At 49.6% G+C, this 15,060-nt stretch overlaps 5 protein-coding genes across 5 annotated transcripts; all 5 read right to left on the reverse strand.

The window, feature by feature from the left end:
• Positions 1-203: 203 nt before the first annotated feature.
• LOC146536555 (histone H4) lies at positions 204-845 on the reverse strand. The gene has a single exon (XM_085190162.1). The coding sequence runs from the start codon at positions 732-734 to the stop codon at positions 423-425; it is 312 nt and encodes a 103-aa protein (XP_085046288.1). The 5' UTR covers positions 735-845; the 3' UTR covers positions 204-422.
• Positions 846-4,640: 3,795 nt separating this feature from the next.
• LOC146536556 (histone H3-like) lies at positions 4,641-5,281 on the reverse strand. The gene has a single exon (XM_085190156.1). It carries the CDS (start codon positions 5,174-5,176, stop codon positions 4,766-4,768), a length of 411 nt encoding a protein of 136 aa, XP_085046282.1. The 5' UTR covers positions 5,177-5,281; the 3' UTR covers positions 4,641-4,765.
• An 814-nt stretch (positions 5,282-6,095) lies between these two features.
• Positions 6,096-6,779, reverse strand: LOC146536557 (histone H2B). The gene has a single exon (XM_085190158.1). The coding sequence runs from the start codon at positions 6,681-6,683 to the stop codon at positions 6,309-6,311; it is 375 nt and encodes a 124-aa protein (XP_085046284.1). The 5' UTR covers positions 6,684-6,779; the 3' UTR covers positions 6,096-6,308.
• A 655-nt stretch (positions 6,780-7,434) lies between these two features.
• On the reverse strand, positions 7,435-7,933 carry LOC146536558 (histone H2A). Its single transcript, XM_085190161.1, has one exon. The coding sequence runs from the start codon at positions 7,914-7,916 to the stop codon at positions 7,542-7,544; it is 375 nt and encodes a 124-aa protein (XP_085046287.1). The 5' UTR covers positions 7,917-7,933; the 3' UTR covers positions 7,435-7,541.
• A 5,833-nt stretch (positions 7,934-13,766) lies between these two features.
• LOC146536559 (uncharacterized) lies at positions 13,767-14,969 on the reverse strand. Its single transcript, XM_085190150.1, has one exon. It carries the CDS (start codon positions 14,839-14,841, stop codon positions 13,978-13,980), a length of 864 nt encoding a protein of 287 aa, XP_085046276.1. The 5' UTR covers positions 14,842-14,969; the 3' UTR covers positions 13,767-13,977.
• Positions 14,970-15,060: the final 91 nt, after the last annotated feature.

Here is a 15,060-nt window from a genome sequence, read left to right on the forward strand (position 1 = left end):
ACCTACCACAGTTATGAGTTAGAGCTACTTGGATGTTATTCATACTAAATACATATTGTTCGGTTCGGTCCAGTCCATATCCACCAAATATAGTAAGTGAGTAACTAGTAGTGCACACTCGGAGCGCTGAACTTTTAATAAAGTCAACGTCCGGGACGTCCGTGTGGTTAAGAAACATAAATTTTATTTAATTCTGAAATTTGTGCGGCCCTGAGAAGGGCCTTTTGTTTATGTGAAACCGACGGAGAGAGAGAGAGAGATTATGCGGTCTGGTTCGAGCTGGATCACACACACAATCGAGATGTAAACGACGCGATTACACCGACTGACCACCGCGCTCGCGCGCCCGAACGCAAACACACACACTAAATTCTCACACTCTCGTCGGTTTCACTTCGGTTCGGCGGTTGGCGGTTAAAATATTAACCGCCGAAGCCGTACAGAGTGCGCCCCTGCCGCTTCAGGGCGTACACGACGTCCATGGCGGTGACGGTCTTCCTCTTGGCGTGCTCCGTGTACGTGACGGCGTCGCGGATCACATTCTCGAGGAACACCTTCAGCACTCCGCGAGTCTCCTCGTATATCAGGCCGGATATACGTTTGACGCCGCCCCTGCGGGCGAGACGACGGATGGCCGGCTTCGTGATGCCCTGGATGTTATCGCGCAGCACTTTCCTGTGACGCTTCGCTCCGCCTTTTCCCAGACCCTTTCCACCCTTACCGCGACCGGTCATGTTGACTATGTGACGGCGGTATGCACACTTCTGGTATTACTTCTAACGCTCCGCTCCTCGCGAGTGACGGGGAGACGTTCAACTGCGAACGTACGGTAGAAACTTATGTCGCATATTTTTTTTTTTTTTTTTTTTTTTTTTTCGGACTTGACTTTAATGCTGTTAGCCTTACTGGCCTTTACAGCGACACCGGGTGGGTAGGGAAGAGGGTACTCTGTCCCTGAAAATATGCAGGCACTGTGTGGCTGCCTGTGGGGAGTGCCGACGACGCAAGGGCGCCCCCTGCGGGGCTCGAACCTCGGCTTGCGGTCGTCGAGCGGGCTGGGAGTTTCCCTATTCTAAGCAAAAGCCGGCCGCGACACAGAAGCCGCGACCGGGGGATAAAATTAGACTAATCTAAGGGAGCTAACGGTCCCTAACCGCTGGACCCGACGGCGCCGAGGCGCCGCCGGGCCGTGAGATAAGCTAGACTACGTCGTCGATTCCGGCGACGACGGTGTGTGTGTCGTGCGTGTGTAGTGTGTTTCCTACCTACGTACGGGCCGTTTGCTACGGTAATGGCGTCATCGGGGTCTAAGAGGACGCTACGCGGGCGTCTACGAATCGCGTGAGGCGTGTAATTACACGCCTCAGCGACGAGGGGGTTCGCGTGCGAGCCTGCGCGCTCAAAGTAGCGCTTCGCTAAGCGTTTGCAGTGCTCGTGAATCGATTCCAGTTCAAAATCTCTATGTAGGTCGACATTACGCACGTACCAGGGGGAACCTGATGCGATGCGCAGGAATTTATTTTGCACTTTTTGCAAGGGAGCAAGCTTGGTGTGCGCGAACGCAACGCAAGCGTAAGTAAGGACAGGTCTAATACAAGCTTTGTATAGTGTCAGCTTATTTCTAAGTGACATTTTACTATTCTTGTTTATGAGATAATATAATCTATTGAGAATGTACTTTGCTTTATTGCAGACTTTTGTAATGTGGGGTTTGAAAGTTAATCTAGAGTCTAGAGTGACACCTAGATATTTGACCTGTTTTTCCCAGGGAATGGGTTTGTCTAAGAGATGGATGGTAGAGACTCTTATATTTTTATTGAGAGGGAAGAGTATTGCTTTACTCTTCTCGGGATTGACTTCGATTCTCCATTGGCGGAACCACTCACCGAGTGCGCGGGCCGCTTTCTGGAGTCGATCTTTTAATAGGATAGTACAACGCGAGGTTGTGAAGAGGGCTGTATCGTCGGCGTACATAGCCAGGTGAACACCCGGAGTGAGCGGGATATCACTGGAGTACAACGAGTACAGGATAGGACTTAGCGTAGAGCCTTGTGGCACGCCTGCGCGGAGGAGGCGGGGGGAAGAGAGAGTGCCTTCGACTTTATAGCGAAAGTATCTATTCGAGAGAAAGTCCCGCAGGATGTGTACGAGACAGTCTGGCAAGCCGTAAACGGCGCGCAGCTTGTAAATCAAGCCGTTATGCCAGACTTTATCGAAAGCTTTCGCTATATCGAGAAAAATAGCAGCTGTATTGCTGTGAGAAGGATCCCTAAGGTTGTATCGAGCTATATGCTCTACAACACGGTGGACTTGATGTATGGCGGAATGTTTCTTTCTGAAACCGAATTGCTCATTGCAGAGCAGAGAGTCGGCCTCTACCACCTCTGAGAGTCTAACGAGAATGATTCTCTCGTAAATTTTACCTAAACAGCTGAGAAGGCTGATAGGTCGATAACTGGACGGGATATTCCGCGGCTTATTAGGCTTGGGAATGCCTATGACTATGGCCTCCTTCCATTCGTCGGGGAATGAGCACGACTTAAGAAGGGAATTGAAAATAATGACCAATAGAGATATGAACTGAGCCGGTAGGGACTTGAACATTCTATTAGACAATTTGTCGGGCCCCGGGGCCTTCCTATCTTTGAGGTTTTTGATGATGACTTTGACCTCGTCTTCAGAGGTCGGGCGGAGCGGTTCCCCTTGCGGGGGCGTCAGCGCCCATTCTGCGACCGCGGAATCCACACGCGCAATGTGGCTCGGATCGCAGGGCTGACTACTCGGGGTACATTGAGCCTCTAAACTGTCAGCGAGACATTCCGCTTTTTCGGTGTCATCGGCGGCAATTGAACAATCTGACCTAACTAGAGGAGGCATAGTCGAGAGACAATCGACTCTAAAAGCTCGCGACAGCGCCCAGAATGCCTGGTGCGATGGAGCGAGCCCCTCGAGCTTCTTATCCCACGACTCACCGCGCAGAAGTTCGAATTCGAATCGAACTCTCCTCTTTAATCTGTAAAATTCCCTACGATTTTTGTCAGTCGGGTAGGTATCGTGTCGTCGCATAGCTACGTTCCTGCGTCTAATCAATCGCCTGAGCTTTTCTGAGATATCAAACCTACCGTCGGGTAAGTTTGTTACCTCTTTCGAACAACTCTGGATTGTATTTAAAATATAATCGGTAAATTTATTCGCCGCGTCTATCGCTAGCGCCGCGGAGTCGGCGATGCCAGGTATTAATTCCTTAAGAGGGGATTCATTCGAGCGGAGGAGCTTTGCGAATCTCCTCCAGTCGACCACAGTTTTGGTGGGAGGGCCAGAGGGGCGCTCGTCACCTAACTTGAGAATGACAGGACGATGGTCCGAATCTAGGTCGAGAATGGTATCTATTGAACGTTGCGACAGTGCAACGTTCGAAAGTATGGCAATATCGAGTACATCGCCTGTGCCGAGGACACTAAAGCGAGTGGGAGAAGGCGGGCCTATAACACAAGCGTTATATTTCTCTGTGAAGGCTAGAAGCCTCTTGCCGCTGACATTAGTCACCGACGAATTCCAAAGTCTATGTTTGCAATTGAAATCCCCGATCAGAAGGACCGAGTCTCCCATACTAAGTAGCGCCAAAATGTCGCTTTCTAATAATTGCCTAGACGGCGAACGATAAACTGAAGCTATAATTAAAGGCTGATGGCCTGTGAGGAATACCTGACACACCGACGCCTCGGCTGCTTCGAGAGACGGAGGGTCGAGTGGTATACAGTGTAAATTCTTCTTGTAATAAATCATAGTGCCACCACCGTGGGTGGCTCTATCATTTCTCACAATCCTGTAGTTCGCAATGCCAGGACTACGAACAGCAGGTTTAAGAAAAGTCTCCTGTATACATAAGATATCTATTTGATGGGCGTGCGCGAAGGCGCTCACAGCCTCTTTTTGGCGTTTGACACCGTTTGCGTTAAAGGTCGCTATTGACAGGGCTCTAGGTTTAATACGCGCGAGTTGCGAGTCAGCGGGCCGTGGGGTAAATCTATTTATGACCGCCATTGGAAAATTTAAACCGCGACGAAGCCTTGAATGGCTTCGATGAGATCTATATGATCTATAATAACTTGAGCGCGATCGTCGGAACCGTCGCATATTTTTTGACCCTCTCTAAATATATACCCCCCCCTCTACGTTCGGCTGTGTTCGGCTCCACTCGTTGGTCATGCGTATGTGGAGTAGGGGAGAGGGGGGGGGGGGGGGATTATGCTGATGATAACAATAATAATTAAAATAAAAGTTATAGTACATAGTATAGTATAGTGCACGCAATTATTATTATCATAATTATTTATATATATATATATATATATATATATATATATATATATATATATAAATGATTATCGTGCATGGATAGATAGTGTAATATATAATATAATATCTCTCTATCTCTCTACGTTGCAAGTGCAAGTATGTTGTATTTATTATTATTATTATTTTTTAAATTAAGTATTATTATTATTATTATTAGTATGTATGTTTGTTTGCATTGAATATTGCCCCGTACAGATGAACAGTGCGACACAGTACGACACGAGGACGGACGGACAGCCAGCCCAGACGGTTCTTTGTACACGTGTGAAACGACAACGTATATAAATATCAGAATAATTTGTGGCCCTGAGAAGGGCCTTTTGGTTTCACAACACACACAATATACACAATCGTGTATATTGTTTGTTTGTTCGTTTGTATTGCAAGCAAGCAAGCTAGCTGGCAATTACGCACGTTCGCCTCTGATCCTGCGGGCGAGCTGGATGTCCTTCGGCATAATGGTGACGCGTTTCGCGTGGATCGCGCAAAGGTTGGTGTCCTCGAAGAGGCTCACCAGATACGCCTCGCTCGCCTCCTGGAGGGCCATAACGGCGGAGCTCTGGAACCGCAGGTCCGTCTTGAAGTCCTGCGCTATCTCGCGCACCAAACGCTGGAAGGGCAGCTTGCGGATCAGAAGCTCCGTGCTCTTCTGGTAGCGACGAATCTCGCGGAGGGCGACGGTGCCGGGCCTGTACCTGTGCGGCTTCTTCACGCCGCCGGTGGCAGGTGCGCTCTTGCGAGCCGCCTTCGTGGCGAGCTGTTTGCGCGGCGCCTTACCACCGGTGGACTTGCGGGCGGTTTGCTTGGTACGAGCCATCTTGCACTACTACTGAACTGAACGCGGTACTGAACTGAAGTGAACTGTTACGCGCGGGCACGTCTCGCTTCGTCCAAAGTAATATTGGAAGTGTTCAAAAAAGTGGGGCGCGGCGGCGCCTTATAAAACGTCAGGGGGGGAGGGGCGGGGCACGTGCCGTCCCTTTCGCACGCGGTGCGGTGGCGAGTCGGGCGTCGGGCGGTGAGAGTGCCTCGTCGATGCCGTGCTGTGTACGTCTTCTGTGACTATGCGTCGGTCGCAGTGAAATAATAATGAAATGAAGAAGAGAAGAGAAGAGAAGAGTAGAGATCAGATCAGTCATCAGTAGTAGTTGGCGCGTCGGCCGGGCCCGGCATCATCGGGCGTCGGTCAGTGCTATCTATCTATCTATCTATCTATCTATCTATCTATCTATCTAACTAACACACTCGTGTGTTAGTTAGATAGATAGCTAGCTAGCTAGCTGGCTGGCTGGCTGGCTGGCTGGCTGGCTGGCTGGCTGGCTGGCTGGCTGGCTGGCTGGCTGGCTGGCTGGCTAGGAGGTTCTATTACATGAATACGACATTATAATAATATTATTAATAGGCTACGTGCGTTTCTAACGGGGGTACATAAAAATAATAATAATAATAATTATTATTAGGATTAATTATCGTTATGTGGTGATGATAATAATTATTGTATTATTCTTTCTTAATTAATATTATGTCATTAGTTAATTGTCATTCGTGTGCGTGCGTCTATTAATGTATTATTATTTTCATCTGAGAGTAGCAACACTATTTATTTATTTATTTATTTATTTATTTATTGAATTTATCACGCTCACACACAATAATATTTACACTTAGAACTAGGTGTAGGTAGGGAGACGTTTTGCGAGAAACTGTTTTTGTTTTATTTTTAAACACGACTCATATAGTGGCCCTTAAAAGGGCCTTTTGAGAATGCGCGCGACGACCGATGATGACGATGATGATGTAGTCGATGCGTAGTGTAACAGCACCAGTGCAGACACACACACTTTAGCACGAGAACACGGACGGATACACGCGCGCACACACACACATCGTCACACGGCACGTTCGCGAGCGCATTCGATTTTTAACTGTCGTCTCTTCGACGGACCACTTCACTTGGAGCTCGTGTACTTGGTGACGGCCTTGGTGCCTTCGCTGACGGCGTGCTTGGCCAACTCGCCGGGCAACAGGAGCCTCACGGAGGTCTGCACCTCCCTGGACGTGATCGTGGACCTCTTGTTGTAGTGGGCGAGTCGCGACGCCTCGGCGGCGATACGCTCGAAAATGTCGTTCACGAACGAGTTCATGATGGACATCGCCTTGCTGGAGATTCCGGTGTCCGGGTGGACTTGTTTGAGCACTTTGTAGATGTAGATGGCGTAGCTCTCCTTCCTCTTGTGCTTCTTCTTTTTCTTGTCCGACTTGGAGATGTTCTTTTGGGCCTTGCCGGATTTCTTGGCGGCCTTTCCGCTAGTCTTGGGCGGCATGATAAGAAAGGTTTGTAATTAGTACTATCGATGAGAAAGGTACACACTCTCTGCGTGCACGACGGTGTCGGTTAAAAAATTTCGTCGGATCCGGGTCGGTAGTCATTCCGTTCTGTGGACGCACAAGCGCTTACGACGCGCGCCAGCCTTTAAGAGACGAAATTGACCAAGTACGTGTACACACGTCACAATCATCCAAACCACCTCCCCCCCCCCCCCCCCCCCCCCCCGAACATATTATCATTCGTATACTTTTAAATTTGAAATTTATAAGATACATGTAGGAAATTAAAAATTTGTTTACATTACGTATACAGGATGGAATTGTCAGCACCACTTTAAATGAAACCACAGTTTCAACTACTCTATAAAAGCCCTATAAAGAAAAATAACTTACCCTGAAGTTATGTGATATGTTATGTTATATGCAGTTTCAGTAAAAGAAGCGCTGCCTCTTCCACCTGTATATTATGTGTGTGTGTGTGTGTGTGTGTGTGTGTGTGTGTGTGTGTGTGTGTGTGTGTGTGTGTGTGTGTGTGTGTGTGTGTGTGTGTGTGTGTGGGTGGTCTGTTAGACAATTTTTTATAATATCGAAATTGATGTGTGCCTAAAATTGTTATATATATATATATATATACTTATTCATGACCGTCCACACTATGTAGTGTCATGCTTTATATATTTTGTTTGTTTTAGAAGACGTCTCGCTTAATGAAACAATTTATGCAATTTCGAAGCGTTCACGGAAATATTTTGTGGCCCTTAAAAGGGCCTTTTCACAAAAAAAAAAAAAACCCAAAAATTTCAGAAAACCAAATCCACACCCACACACGCACACACGCACTAGGGGTGTCAGGATTAGGCTTTCTTCTCAGTCTTTTTGGGTAAGAGGACTGCCTGGATGTTGGGCAGTACACCGCCCTGAGCGATCGTAACTCCCGAGAGCAACTTGTTCAGCTCCTCGTCGTTACGGATCGCCAATTGGAGATGCCTCGGGATGATTCTGGTCTTCTTGTTGTCCCTAGCGGCGTTTCCGGCCAACTCGAGCACTTCGGCGGCCAGATACTCCATCACGGCGGCCAGGTAGACCGGTGCACCGGCTCCCACGCGTTCGGCGTAGTTGCCTTTTCTCAAAAGCCTGTGTATACGTCCCACTGGAAACTGAAGTCCGGCACGGTTGGAACGAGACTTTGCCTTTCCCTTCACTTTGCCACCTTTGCCGCGACCCGACATGTTGAACGATAGTTAGATGAATTTGAAAGACAATATTTAAAAAAAAGTCGTTTTTCGATTGAGCAGTATGCTGTTGGCCATATCGGCCTCTACAGCGTCACCGGACTTGGGGAGGCCGAGCTAGACGAGCTCTGACCTTGGCATGGCTACCGTGGAAGGTACCAACAAAAGAGAACACAGTGGCGCAAGGGCGTCTCCTTTGAGACTCGGACCGCGACTTGCGAACACCGTTCGTAGTGGGGGGCTTTGCTTCGATCGGTTCGACCAAAGCCTACTGGGGAGGGCTCTTGATGCCCTATTGGATTATTGATTGAGGGCTCCTCTCGCGCCGAGGCGCGATTGGGCCACAGTAAAGCTGGGACCTCGTCTCCACCGGCGGGGACGGTGTGCGTAGCGTGTATGTGTGCGATTGTGTGTAGCCCTACCTACAAATTTAGGGTCGTTCGCTTTAGTGATGGGGTCAGCATCATCGGTTAAGATATCCCGGGGTCGACGGCGATCCCACGGGCGACGTTTGGCGTAATTACACGAGTTTACCACCAGCGGATTCGGATGCGATTCGGCTTTAGTGAAATAACTACTAGAGAGCTTGCGACAGTGCTCTTTTACTGAATCTAATTTGACGTCTCTATGGAGATCGGTATTACGCATGTACCACGGGGCACCGGTAGTATTACGCAAGAAACGGTTTTGAATTACTTGTAAACGGCTAAGGTCTGTCTGTGCGAACACAACACAGGCGTAGGCGAAAATGGGTCTGACGCATGCTTTATAGAGTCGGATTTTATTTCTAAGTGAGAGTTTACTTTTGGCACAAATGAGTGGATACAAACAACTTAGGACGTAGGCCGCTTTGCGGCGAACATAAGTAATGTGGGCTTTAAAGGACAGTTGACTGTCGAGAATGACACCTAAGTATTTGGCCTGTTTGGCCTCGGGAATTATTTTGCCTAAAAGGCGGACATGTGGCAGGTAGTCTGTCCTACGGAGGGGGAAGTAAATGATGTTACTTTTATCGGGATTGACCTCTATGCGCCATTGAGATAGCCACTGACCTATGCGGTCCATGGACTTTTGGAGTCTGTTAGCTATGCAGACTGATACACGGCCGGACGTATAGACGGCGGTGTCGTCTGCGAAAAGGGCTAGGTTTGTACCTGGGGTTTTGGGGATGTCGTGCGTGTACAGATTGTACAGAAGCGGGGATAGTATGGAGCCCTGAGGGACTCCAGCTCTAACTGGCCTACTGGAGGAAAGGGTGCCTTCTACCCTGTATCTAAATGAGCGGTTTGATAAGTAGTCTCGAATGATGTGCACGAGTCTGTCAGGTACGTTAGTCTTTTGTAACTTGTAAATCAAGCCATTGTGCCAGACTTTATCAAACGCTTTTGCAATGTCTAAGAAGATTGCCGCTGATGGCATTAATTTGGCTCGGGATAACAGGAATTCCGTGAGGCGGTGTACCTGGTGTATGCTGGAGTGTTTGGCTCTAAAGCCGAATTGTTCGGGGGGGATTATGTCATTGGCCACGACTGCGGCTTGGAGACGAGTGAGGAGGATACGTTCGTATATTTTGCCCATTGAACTGAGAAGGCTTATGGGGCGATAACTGGACGGGGATGTGCGAGGTTTCTTAGGCTTGTGAATACCTATGACTATTGCCTCTTTCCATTGGTCTGGGAATGAGCACTCTTTTAAGAGCGTGTTAAAAATGGCAACGAGAAGCGTTAGGATGTGAATGGGAAGAATTTTAAGGATCTTATTCGAGATGCGATCGGATCCTGGGGCTTTCTTTGGCTTAAGGCGCTTTATAATGTCTTGTACCTCTTCGACAGAGGTCGGTCTTATAGGTTCGCCCGCTGGTGGCAGCGGTGCCCACGTTTCGACCTGTGTGTCCACCGCGGCGACGTGAATTGGATCACACGGTTGTTCCGAGGGGGAGCATTGACTTTCTAAGTTATCCGCTAGGCATTCGGCCTTTTCGAGATCGTCTGAGGCTAGTGTTCCGTCCGGACGGATTAACGGCGGTAATTCGACTACGGTGTCGTTTTTGAATGATTTAGTTAATTGCCAGAACGCTACGTGCGATGGCGTAAGCTCTGATAACCTATGATCCCAAGATTCGTCTCTGAGGTCCTCGAACCGGGCTCGAACCTGTCTTTGGAGCCTCCAGAGTTTAGCGCGGTTAGCCGGCGACGGAAATGAATCGTGCGCCCTATTGGCGATGTTTTTACGTCTCATGAGCTTTCTGAGATCTCGCGGGATCTTAAAATGTCCTTCTGGATTACTTGGAATTTCCCTAGAACACTCGTCGAGAGTGCTACCCAGTCTGTCAGTAAGTTGGTTAATTTCCGCCTCGACTACTTCCACCGAGTCGAATCTGTCAGGTATGTCGTCTGTCGGTTCCGTGTCGGGATTGCCTAGGCGCTCCGCGAACTTAGACCAGTCGGTGATGGTGGTTTTAGGAAGAACTGGAGGACAATCGGGTCCTAATTTAACTATTACAGGTCTATGGTCTGAGTCTAACTCTGGTATTACCTCGATAGAGCGCAGCCTGAGAGAGACGCCCTGCAGGATGGCTATGTCGAGAATTGAAGGTCGGCCCCGGGGCCCAAATCTAGTGGGAGTGAGGGGGGCTATTATCTCAAAGCGAGAGGTGGTCAGGTCATAGATATTTTCGAGTTCGATTCCTCCTCTATTTGTGGAGTTGCAATTCCACCTGGTACTTTTACAGTTGAGGTCCCCGGCTATGATAACCGAGTCCCCCATGTCTAGTAGTGTCTGTAGGTCGCTTCTAAGTAAACTCTTTGATGGAGAGAGATAGGCGGAAGCTATAATAGTGGGTGGATGTCCAGTCATGTGAACCTTACAGACCGAAACTTCGATGTTAGTGAGCGTCGGCGGCGGATCGAGCGGTATGACGTGAAGCGTCTTTCTGTAAAATATGACGGTGCCGCCTTTGGCGCCGTCTCTGTCGTTACGAATAGTGCGGTAATTGGCTATCTTGGGATCCCTATTGCAATTTCTAAGGAACGTTTCCTGAACTAGAAATAAGTCGAGTTGTCGGTTTGTAACAAAATCGCGGACTAGCCCCATTTGCGTGTTGAGACCGTTAGCGTTAAAATAACCTATGTTGAGAGAACGCGGCTTGACTCGCGCGAGTCTTAAATCGGGCGGGTTGATTCTAATATTATTATTGACCGCCATTGGAAGTTTGAGCATTGACATATAATAATTTGGCTATAAGCTTTCTGTTGAGCTTAATTACTTGAAGTCGACTTTTAGGGTCGCCGTTTGAGTCTACTAAGCCTTTTGCGAAGGCCTTTAATTCGTCTTTATCTAGTATGTCTAAAAAGCTAGTCGCAATGTCGATCGCGTCTTCGATACTCTCCTGTTCTAGGTTTACCTCCCCACGGGGCTGGCGGGCGGAGGAAGTGGCCCTGGAGGGCTTGGGTTTGGGATTGGAGGCCTTGGCGGCTTGGGTCTCTGGTAGAGGTTTTTTCCACGCATTGGTGGAAGGAAGAGGGGCTGGTTGGAGTGGTGGCTGAGGGCCGGACGGGTTTTGCGCTGGACGGGAAGGCATCGAAGCCTTATGCGTCCTGCCGCCCTTTCCGCCGGACCTGCGTGGGGCCTTAGGGCATCCGCGGTAATTTGCGGGGTGCCCTTGGGTCTCACACAAGACACAGCTGGGAGGTACGGCCGGGTCTGGGACCTTGCGCGGACAGTCAGCAGTAGCGTGACTTTCTAAACACTTCACGCACCTGGGTTTTGCGTGACAGTTTTTGGCGGAATGCCCATAGAGCTGGCAGCGGTGACACTGCCCGGGAATGCCACGAGACCATGGCTTATCTATAGTGATGCCCGTGAGTGAGCAGATGGATTTTATATTGAAAATTTGTTTGCCCTCAGGGCTACGGTCTAGGACAGCTAGGACCATGTCGTAGCTTTTCTTAGTGTACTGATTGTACATACGGTGGACTGCCCTAACTGGAAGATTTTGGGATTTTAAGTCCCTGAAAACTGACTCGGTCTCTAATTCGGATGGGATACCCTTGAGGACTACACGTAATTGACGCTCGTCCTCCAGAGCGTATGAATGGAACCCTATCTTTGAATTCCTAAGGTGGGTCGTAAGGACCCTGTGGTCTTTAGGTGTTAACACCTGAATCCTAACTCCCTGAGCTGTGGATCTGGCAGAATTGAACTGCACTTTAGCGGACAACATCCATAGTTGTAAATTGTCCCACGCTTTCTTTTCCTGAACTATTATCGGGGGAGGTAACCTGTCCCTACGAACGCCGGCCGGTAGCGGTACCGAACCGTCGCCAGAGTTGGACGCGGGGATCGAACTATTATTATTGCTTGTCTTGGTTGTATTGTCAGTCTTGTCGGTAGAGTCTACCTGCGCACCCTTTTTGACTACCTGCGCGTTGTCCCTAGACCTACGCGGGGGTGAGGACCGCGGGGAGGGGGTTTTTTCTGCGCGCGCGGCGCGTTTGGCTGGGGTTGTTGGCGGAGAACCTAGCGATCTACGGGCCTTCCGTTTGGCCGATTTTGATTTGACGGTCTCGAAACCGTCATTATCCTCCACACCGGGAGTTTCTTCCTCGTCGGCTGAGGCCTCAGAGGATGATGAAGACGACGAGGAAGCCTCCGCGGCCTCAGACTCAGACTCGGACTCCGCGTCATTTGCGGAAGCCTCGTCCTCATCCGAGCCGGCGTCGGCCTCCTCAGGTTCGTCCTCCATCTGCTCTATTAACTCGGGCGATTGAGCGATCGCCTCATTATCGACGTACGTTTTTAGGCCTTCTAAGGCGTCGGGGAAATGTTGCGCGACGTAGTTTAGCAGGTTAACCGCATCTACTCGGATCATTTTGGGGACAATTGACCCCCCGCCGTGGCGAGGGGTGTGTGCCTACTTTGACCTAATGTCTCGGCCTGGTGGGGCCGGGGTGAGTACCTAGCTTAAGCTAACACTGTGTAAAAGTACTCACGTGGGTATGGAATCCAGGTGAAATCCTATGGACACTAACACACTACACTGCACTACACAAAACAACGGAGATCGCCGCTCGCCGAACAAAACGACGCCGATTGGTCCTCTTCGTCTTCTTGGTGTTGCAGGATGGCGTGGCCGAGAGTGCGCGCGTGCGTGGATTGGTTTTTGGTTTTTGGGTTTTTTTGGTTTTGGTGATTGCGAAAGCGATGCCAAGCGGACATTGAGACGTCCTGGCGGTACCGCGGTCGGATTGGAACTCTCTTAAAAAAAAGCCCGTTTTTTGAAATAAGTACTCGTGTATCGCGCGCACGTTGAGCGGGGACACGAGCGAGCGTTCTCGTAGACGATTGCTCACGACGATGCACGACGATGCACGACGGTGTACAACGACGATGCGCGACGGTGTACGACGACGCACGACGATGCACGACAATCGCCGAAGTAAACAGAAAGCTAGCTAGCTGTTCAGCCTAGAAACGGATAATAAAAATATACTATAGTAAATATATATAATACAGATAACAATATATACACTTAATATATATATACTTTTTTCTTTTTTTTTTTTTTTTTTTTTTAAGACCATACAACAATTGGTCACAAAATTATATTGTTAATGAAGTAGGAGTTTATTATTTGTGACACTAATTTTGAATGAATATTGAGAATTGAGTAATCTAATAGTGGATTCACCGACTTACCAATCACTCATGATACTGTGAATATATTGATTGATTTAATTGATTATATTACATAATATAAATTTTCGTAGCACACGAGACGTTCGTCGTAGAAGAAACTGTACCACCGTTCATTGATACAACATATGTATGTATGGCGTATTTGGAAAGTTTTGTTAGCCCTGAGAAGGGCTTTTTGTCGTGCTACCGTTGCACATGTATATATACATATATATACGTATATACACCTACCTATCGTCGTCACACATACACACAACACACACACACACAACACTCGCCACGAGTTATTCTCGTGTAGTGCGCGTTATTTAACGTCCGTTTAGCAATTGTATATAGATAGATATATGTCTATTTTATTTATTCACTTTTTCGGCGTGGCGGACGCGGCCTTCTTAGCCGCCGGCTTGGCTCTGGGCGTGGCTGCCTTCTTTGGTTTGGGCGCTTTGGGCTTCTTCGTCGGCGGCTTGGCGGTCTTCTTCGCCTTAGAAGCGGCGGCGGTGGCGGCGGCGGCTCCGCCCTTCGCCTTCGAAGCGGAGGATGCGGCGGCGGCGGCTTTCTTGGCTGCCGTGGCGGCGGGCTTCTTCTTCGCGGCGGCCGCCTTTTTGTCCTTCACTGTCGTCTTCGATTTGGACTTGGACGGCGAGGACGCTGCGGCGGCGGCGGCGGCGGCGGCTGCTGCCGCTGCTGCTGCTGCTGCTGCGGCCCCCTTCTTGCCGGCCCTGCCGCCTGCGGACGCCGCGGCGGGAGCTCCGGACGCCTTCTTCTTCTTCGACCTAGACGAGGCGGAGGCCGACGACGACGATGCGCCGGAAGCTGCGGCGGAGGATCCCTTGCCGGCGCCGCCGGCCGCAGACTGCTTGCTCTTCGAAGCGGACGACTTGGACTCGAGCTTGAAACTGCCAGAAGCGCCCTTGCCCTTGGTCTGTATCAGGGCACCGGACTCGACGGCGCTCTTTAGATATTTTCTGATGAACGGGGCCAATTTCTCGGCGTCCACTTTGTACTGGGCCGCTATGTACTTCTTGATAGCCTGCAGAGACGAACCGCTGCGCTCCTTGAGCTCCTTGATGGCGCTGTTGACCATCTCGGAGGTTTTGGGGTGGGTCGGTTTCGCTTTTGGCTTCTTGGCGGCGGCGGCAGCGGCGGCGGCGCCGACCGCTGACTTGGGCTTCTTCGCCGGGGTGGCGGGTGCGGGAGCTTCTGATGCTACTGCTGCGTCGGCCATTATTATTATTATTATTATTATTTATTACACGCACACGCACGCACACGATCACTCACAAAGAGCAATAAATTGTTATGAACGCGGAAAGTATAGTTTATATTGATATATACGTTGTACGTTGTACTGGCGTGGCAGAGGTCGCTAGTGGCAGTAAGAGCGGTAGCGATACCGTGAGGAGAGCCGCGGTGTCGCTGGACATTTTCTCGTACGAACGCTCGA

Source organism: Heliconius melpomene, chromosome 9 (genome assembly GCF_056956725.1).
Source record: "Heliconius melpomene rosina isolate 202511_hmr_F chromosome 9, ASM5695672v1, whole genome shotgun sequence".
NCBI classification, from domain to species: domain Eukaryota; kingdom Metazoa; phylum Arthropoda; class Insecta; order Lepidoptera; family Nymphalidae; genus Heliconius; species Heliconius melpomene.

Bases quoted from the DNA above. Each gene is read 5' to 3' on its own strand.
- LOC146536555 (XM_085190162.1), bottom strand. From the start codon at position 734: ATGACCGGTCGCGGTAAGGGTGGAAAGGGTCTGGGAAAAGGCGGAGCG.
- LOC146536556 (XM_085190156.1), bottom strand. From the start codon at position 5,176: ATGGCTCGTACCAAGCAAACCGCCCGCAAGTCCACCGGTGGTAAGGCG.
- LOC146536557 (XM_085190158.1), bottom strand. From the start codon at position 6,683: ATGCCGCCCAAGACTAGCGGAAAGGCCGCCAAGAAATCCGGCAAGGCC.
- LOC146536558 (XM_085190161.1), bottom strand. From the start codon at position 7,916: ATGTCGGGTCGCGGCAAAGGTGGCAAAGTGAAGGGAAAGGCAAAGTCT.
- LOC146536559 (XM_085190150.1), bottom strand. From the start codon at position 14,841: ATGGCCGACGCAGCAGTAGCATCAGAAGCTCCCGCACCCGCCACCCCG.